The following is an 8010-nucleotide window of genomic DNA, read 5'->3' on the forward strand; positions in this document are numbered from 1 at the left end:
GGCAGCACCTCGACTGCTGCAGAGCAGTTACACTGACCCCATGTTTCAACATGTGGCAGGATTTTTTTCTAGCTTTAATCCCAAAGGAAAAAGCCAGGCAGAAAAGAGGGGTGGAGATGGGCAGGTACTTCTCACATCTCCACCACCTTTGCAGTGAGACCTGTGAGGGTGGAACAGGACCTGGGGTTGAGCATTTATCTGCTGTGCTTTTCTCTCTTAGCATAAATTAGGCAGATTTCTGCTCAGAACATAAAGAAATCTTAACAGCACCTCCCAAACTTGAAATGGGACCCTCTGTGCTCTGATCTCCCACCTCCCCAGACACTTCCTATGTCTGACAACGCTTCCTACGCCGATGACCATCTATCAGGGAATAGTGGAATTACTGTAGGTCTTTAGAAATCTCAGCTCAGTTCTTGGAGTGACAAGATGGACCCAGGGACTGCTGGAAATCTTGAAACTCTCCAGAGAAGGAGACTCTACAGTTTCAGTTTAGTTACATTTTTTTCTATGGTCCTATCCTCCTTTTTAGCCCTGGGTCACCCTCCAGCTCTGCACAGTCACTTAGGCTTCCTCATTTTGGTGGGTTTAAGCAAACTGCTCCTCCAGATCCCCCTGTTCACTCTCACTGATAAACCAGCCACATCTGGACACAAATGCCCTTTGTGAGGACACACTCTTACCTGCAATGGACTATTTGTTTTTAAACAAGCCAGTTTTCTACATTAGGATTAAATATATATATATATATATCTTTGTGATATAAGCTCTGCATTTACCACTCCAGTGTTTCCAGACCAGCTGTGAGCTTTTTACCCTTTCACAGCACCTGCCTCCTCATATTTATGTAGTTCCACTCCTACAAGTTAGAAAAACAAACTCCAGACCCTTGAAAATGTTGTTTATGTCTTTTTTGCTCCTAGGAGGCTGTTAAATCTGTGTACACGATGGTTGTTACTACAAGTGACTTTACAACAGTTCAGTTTCCCAGAGTCCCCAAGGGGATGTGAAGTTATTTCTCCTTTTCCTGGCTCCCTGCTCCATGCAAAGGTCACTCAGGATTCCCCCAACGTGCCCGGTGCCTGCAGAGCTACACACCCTGTCAGCAGGGGGATCGATGAGCCCTCTTACAGCACGTCCTGCTCTAGGTTTCCCACAGTCTGCCCTCATCCCTCACCCTCCGTGCCCAGCTCAGCACCCAGCCCAGCCGGTCCCGCAGCTCTCACCTCCCCTGACCCTCAGCTCACCCTCACACTGTCTCCTCTGCCTGTCCTGTAAGTCCCAACAGGTTTAGGAGGCACCCTACTGTGTCAACGAGTTCATTCTAATCCCACACCACAGCTCCAACAGTTTATGCACTTCTTGGATTCCCTCAGGTCTCCATCTGGTTGCTCAGCTTCACATGCTGTGTTGGACAGGGATTTACTGCCCAGTTTCCCCCTCTGCAGTTTCCCTTGGAACTTCAGGAACTTCCACCCCACTGACAGCCCAAGAATAAAGCAGCCTGATGGTTCCATCTCCACAGCATGCACAGCCTTCCAAACCCATCAGGTTTCTCCCCTGTTCCAGTTAAAAAAACTTCCATAACCTTTTCTTAAGAGCCAAAACTTGGATTCCATCTGGATTTACAGAGTCCATTCTTCCAGCTTAGCCTTTATTTATTCCAAAGGCTTTCCCATTTTCTAATAAGCTTAAATCCTCCTTCTCTTCTCCAGTGCCTCATCATGCTTTGAAAGCTCCTCTCCAGTGGACCTACAGGTGGTACTGGGGGCATTTCCAAAAAAACACATTCTAAAGATCAGCTCTTTGTCCTGGCAAGCAGGTCACTGCACAGTTCTTGTTGCCATCAAAGATTCATTCACCTGTGTCTGTGACCACACTTCCCACCAACACACCAGCTCTTCCAGCAGGCACCTCACAGACTGCTCTTGGAAGAAGCAGCAGATCCAATGTCCTCATCTGACCATTTCATCATGACCATCTAAAGAATGTGAAGGTGCATAAATCTATGGGACCTGATGGGATTCACCCATGGGTCCTGAGGGAGCTGGCAGATGCAGCTGCTGGGCCTCTGTCCATCATATTTAATAGGTCCTGGCAGCCTGGTGAGGCTCCCACTGATTGGAAAAAAGGGAACATATACCTTATTTTTTAAAAGAGGAAAAGGAAGACCCAGGGAACTCCAGGCTGGTCAGTCTCACCTCTGTGCCTGGCAAGGTCATGGAGCAGATCCTCCTGGAAAGTCTGCTAAGGCACATGGAAATAAAGAGGTGATTAGTGACAGCCAACATGGCTTCACTAGGGGCAAGTCATGCCTGACCCATCTGGTGTCCTTGAAGAACAAGGCTACAGAGATGGTGGATGGTGGCAGAGCAGCTGATGACATCTACCTGGATTTGTGCAGGGTGTTTGACACTGTCCCACATGACATCCTGGTCTCTAAACTGACAAGGCATGGAGTAGATGGATGGAGCACTTGGTGGATAAGAGATTGGCTGGATGGCCCCACCCAGAGAGTTGTGGTCAATGGTTCAGTGTCCAAATGGAGGAGGGTGACTCAGGGGTCAGTATTGGGACCAGTGCTGTTTAACATCTTTGTTGGAGACATGGACAGTGGGATTGAGTGTCTCCTCAGCAAGTTTGCTGACGATACCAAGCTGTGTGGTGTGGTGTCTTTTCCAACCAAAACAGTTGCACGATTCTATCATCTGTCTGGTAACAACAGGAGGTTTTCACTCTCACCCTCCAGCACAAGGATCAGAGATATCACCCATCTCCCCACAGCAGCCCCACAAATCCCAAAAGGAACAGAACCTAAAAATGTGAGAACTGAAGTAGCAAGAGTCCTCTGCAGTAACATGGACAATGTCTGAACCAGTACTGGCTTGGTACTGGAATCCCTTATCCCCTCCTCCAGCAAAACACAGCTGGATTCCAGAAAAGGACCACAAGTCTCATGCTGTTCAGCACCTCCTCTGCTCATGAACTCTCAGCACTAATGAAAGTGTTGCCCTTCTTCTTTCATCAGATATTCTGGGGTTGAAATTGTCCAGGTTAGCATGGAAACCAGCAGGATGAAGGGCTGCAACAGGCCCAGAGACTCTCACCCCCTGCAGAGCCAGGTGCTCTGCTGGAACCCCTGATGGAACACAGGACCTGCAAAACATCTAATGACTGTTTGTGTGGCACATCCTGCTTTAAACCTGCACTAAATGTGCATTTGTAGGACAACACTGTGAAACTAAGACTCCTGCTCCTGCTGGCAATTCAGCTCTTACAGCAGAAGCCCTGCAACAGCAGCCACAGAAAATTCCAAGTTACTACCTGATGTACCCCCTGGCCTCCACTTACCCTGAGTCACCTAAAGCTGGTTGACCAACTCTCACCTAGCAATGAACCTAAACAATACTGCCATTTCTCCAGGGGATTTCAAGCAACAGCAGCAAAAACCAAAGCTGATCCATTCCCACAGTGACAAACTTGCCCCTTTTAACTTCTCTATCTATACATGGAGCAACCTTTTGTTTTTACATTAAACCGTATAAACACAACTTGCTATGAGAACCAAACCCATCTGAGGAGTTCACCATCATAACAAAGAGGCTCTTGTTGGGCCCTTTCCCCAGCTACAGCATCAATTGAATCAGCAGCTTTTTCACACTGAGAATATTACACCATTCACTCACTGTCCAGCTCACTCTCTTTTGTGGGCTTGACAGCTGAAAACCCATCCAGTGAAGAGATTTACAGCTCAGAGCACAAAGCTCCCTGCTTACAATTTTGATCAAAACATACTAAAGGCACTTCTGAGATACTGACTATTTTGCCTGCAAAGTTTTGAATGAACAAGACACAGTTGTATTTTTTAGACAAACTCAATGTTAAACAATTAAAAATAAAGAAACAAGCTTCTGAAAACTCCCTACAAATAACCAAAGCCATGAAATCTCTCCCACCACCACAAAGCCTTTCTCCCAAGACTGACAAGGTTACAACCACCTCGCAGCAGAGCCCTTCCACCACCACCACCCTCTCTCCTGAGGTTTTCTTTGTGTAGGACAGAAACCAAATACCTACTTGAAGCGGACCTTCTCGTCCATATCCACGGGGGGCTCATGGGTGATGAGGTTGACCAGCTCCTCCATGCAGTGCTGCTGGCAGAGGAAGTCCAGCAGCTTGCGGTTCTGAGCCTTGCACTCCTGTAAGATGTCATCTTCATCCATCAGCTCGTGAAGTGTCACATCTTCTTTATCCAGCAGCTTGTCCACGTGCGATGTCGTGTTCAGATCAAACTTCCAGAACATGTTGATGGGACACAACTAGCTGCAATGGAAAAGAGGATCAGTTTGCCTTCTGTCTTCACTCTTTATTCCTCCCTTACAATTCCAAGCAGGACATCTTCATGTACCTGCTTCACACACCTGCCAGCCTGCCTGGAAAATCAGCTCAATTCTAGAAACAAAATGAACAGCTCTTCCCACCAACGAACACTGCTCCGATTAGAGCTGCGTAGCATCAACAACAGGCACCATATAGGCATGAGCTAACTTGAAGTGCAAGTAGCCTGAACTACAGAATCATAATCATAGACTCACAGACTGGTTTGGATGGAAGGGACCTTAAATCCCATCCAGTCCCACCCCAGTATGGGCAAGGACACCTCCCACAGGCCCAGGCTGCTCCAAGCCCCATCCAACCTGGCCTGGAACACTTTCCAGGGATGGGGCAGCCACAACTAAATCACAGACTAGGTCTATACACTGAAATACTTTTCTGGATCAGAGCTCAGGCTGGGCACAGAGAGGGAAACCCCCCTGCTGCACCAGAAACAATTTGCATTAACGGCTTTGGGGGCTTTTTGGTATGATGTGTATTTCAGAGTCATGCTCAGCAGCCATAACTGCAACAATCAATGATTTATGTAAGACAAGGGGCTCCAATGTATGTATTGCAGCAACCAACAAATATAGATAGGCCATAATTGGAAACTATTTAAAAAACCTAGTGGAAACGGGGAGTAACAAGAAACCAAGAGCTGACCTGCTAATAAAATAAAAGTTATGGAACACCAGAATGTGCTGTTATACTCAGAGACATCAGAGAGGTGTAAAACTGTGAATGGTCTTTTGTGAGGCAGCAGAGTGTATTTTGGTTTTATATACATAAAACTGTGTGTGTGACCTGCAACTCCAGAGCTGGGCACCAGTGGGACCACTGACCTCTCCAGGAGAAGCCAAGATCGTCAAGAATATACAGAGGGGAAAATAGTACAGCTTAGACACTGATGGTTTCTATTACCCAAAGGGTGCACAGCTGGGCAGCTAAAATTTGGTCTGTAAAATAATGCCCAAATTCTATTCCTGGCCATTCTAAAGCAGATGACACTTAACACCACCTCAGCACCCGCCTCCCAGCCAGGGCCCACACACTGTGCTACAGCCTGGGCTAGGACTTGCAGGGGTTCACCAGTGAGAGGGATGGCAAAAGGATACTGGGAATCCAAGCTAGAAATAGAAACTGAAGGAAGGGCCCCTTTTCCTACATGTTCTGGATCTCAAGTCCTCACAAACACTTGCTGAAAGGAAACCTCTCTCACCATCCCCTTCCCTCACAAAAGTTTTGCTTATACATTTTATATCATCCCAACTAAGTTAAGAAAAAATTATTGATACAGTTCTTTGTCAAGGTGGTAAATGAGACACTGCCCGTGACAAAGAATGACAAACTATTATGGTCCAACTTGAGCTGGAGCCTCATCCCACAAATCCACATTAAGTTTCCTCCTGCAGACAGTGACTGGATCCCAGCCCAGCTCTTTCCTCCCCCTCTGGCAGAGCTCAGGGACCCCCTGCCCAAGCAGGGACCCCCCCCCATTCTTCACCCCTGCTCCCCATGGCTCAGATTGTCCCCTCTGATGTCCCTCCAGTGTGTATTTCAGATAAGGTCTAACTGTTGCCATGTAGATCAGAAAGAATATTTCCCTTCCAAGAGGAGCACTGCACTTTGTATCACTCATTTTTATCCCACTACCACTTTCCTTCCATTTGCCTCCCTGATTTTTCTCTATGTGAACTCTATTAATGATCTTTTTCCAGCCAGGTTCCCCAATGCACTGCAACTTCTGGAGCAATCATCAAGGATATCAAAACCAGACAATGTCCAAACTGATCCCTAAGAACTCCTTCCAGTGGCCTTCCCTCCTGCTTTGGATGTTCCCTCCTTGCCCTGCTCTGTGCCATCTCACCTCAGGATGAGCTCATCACACTTCCTCAACAAGCCATAACCATCCTGCTCTATCCTACCCAATATCCTAATAATATCCACAAAAAACCCCAAGATTTGCTGGATTTCTTTTAGTTAAAGATGCCAAAGACAGAGCTCGGGTCACTTTGGAGCAACATAAAATACTGATTTTCATTTCATTTTTTATTGTTCTATCTTTTCCTGTTCTCTACAGGAAGGAAATAAGGAGTGATCTTCATTCTTCCCCAGTCACACTTCCAGTATCTTCAGAGAGCACAAGATAACTCCAGTTCTCATCAGTAGACATTTGTTCTTCAAAAAGCAGCTCAGTCATTGAGCTATCTGAGGATCTGAGCACAGCCTTTCAATCCTGACTCCTGCTGAGAGCTCCAGACTAAATTCTTCCCCAGACACAGTCTCCTCCCCACCCAACTGGCTCTGGGACACGTACAGAAGCCTCATGAAAGGCAACGAGCAGCTTGTGAAAGAAGAGCTGGTCAACTCCCAGGTCTGAGGGACCACAAAGAGGTGGCATCACGTTTCAGGGTATGGGGATGAGAGGTGGCTTCAGGAAATAACCACTAATGGTACAGAAAATGAAAGGAACTGTTACTCCCACTGACAAAGGTGGTGAGCACCACACCAACAAGATACTCTGTGTCATAACACCATTAGGCTAAAACATGTTCTATAAAATGAAGTAAATGAGATGAGGGACATCAGTGTGTGACATTCCCAGATTATTCCTGCATCAGTGTGTGGTTTTATCCAAGAGCACCACGAGGCTTTTTTTAACCAGACCCACAGCACTATTCCTGCAGGAACACTTGCTCCAGTCCCTCCTTGTCCTCTCTCCAGCTCCCAAACCCATGGCCACCTCTGATCTTTCACCAGTTCTACCACTTGCACAGCTGTGTCTAGGACAGAATTTTGAAATTATCCTTTTTAAAACACAACCAAGAACCAAAGCTGTTTCCCTCGGGGAAGATCTGCTGCAGAAGGGGGTCACAGCTCCCCAGTAACCACATCAGGGCCATTTGAAAGGCTGTGTAAAGACCCACATTGTTTAATTCCACTTTCCAGCCACTGGGTCCCTTGCCACATAATGTTCACACTGAACCTCCCCATGAAGGGCTCTCAGGAACTACCAGATGAAACACATTAAAAGAAACAGTACTGAATTATTTTTACCAGTTCAGTTACTGACATGCATATTCTGCTCCACCTCAGCTCAAGGATTCTTCACTGGTGCATGTATGTGTCCAAGGATCTCTTCAGGACCTCATGAAACCAAGGCTCTTTTCCTTGGACCAGCTCCATTCTGCAGGATATTTGGTAACAAACCTGCTCTTGTTTGATTTAAACTGCCTGTTGATAACTCTGTGGGATGCTTTCAATTTTTCACCTTAAAAAAATCATAGAGGGGTTTGGGTGGGAAGGGGCCTCAAAGCCCACCCAGTGCCACCCGTGCATGGGCAGGGACACCTCCCAGCAGCCCAGGCTGCTCCAAGCCCCATCCAACCTGCCCTTCAACACCCCCAGGGATGGGGCAGCCACAGCTTCCCTGGGCAACCTGGGCCAGGCTCTCCCCACCCTCACAGCCCAGAATTTCTCCCTCCCATCTCAGCTCCAGCTCCCTCTGCCAGCTGGAAACCCTTCCCCCTGCTCCCATCCCTCCCTGCCCTTGTCCCAAGCCCCTCCCCAGCTTTCCTGGAGCCCCTTCAGGCCCTGGAAGCTGCTCTCAGCTCTCCCTGGAGCCTTCTCTTC

At 47.4% G+C, this 8010-nt stretch overlaps 1 protein-coding gene across 1 annotated transcript in view; it reads right to left on the reverse strand.

Moving 5' to 3' along the window:
- The window catches only part of PPP6R2 (protein phosphatase 6, regulatory subunit 2), a 70597-nt gene that overhangs the window by 49314 nt on the left and 13273 nt on the right, over positions 1 to 8010 (reverse strand). Inside the window, exon 2 of the mRNA XM_010007857.1 lies at positions 4078 to 4323. Within this exon, the coding sequence (XP_010006159.1) occupies positions 4078 to 4304 (227 nt within the window). The 5' untranslated portion in view covers positions 4305 to 4323. The remainder of the gene's footprint in view (positions 1 to 4077; positions 4324 to 8010) is intronic.

This window comes from Chaetura pelagica, unplaced genomic scaffold (genome assembly GCF_000747805.2).
Source record: "Chaetura pelagica isolate M959 unplaced genomic scaffold, ChaPel_1.0 scaffold1212, whole genome shotgun sequence".
In the NCBI taxonomy this organism is placed as follows: Eukaryota; Metazoa; Chordata; class Aves; order Apodiformes; family Apodidae; genus Chaetura; species Chaetura pelagica.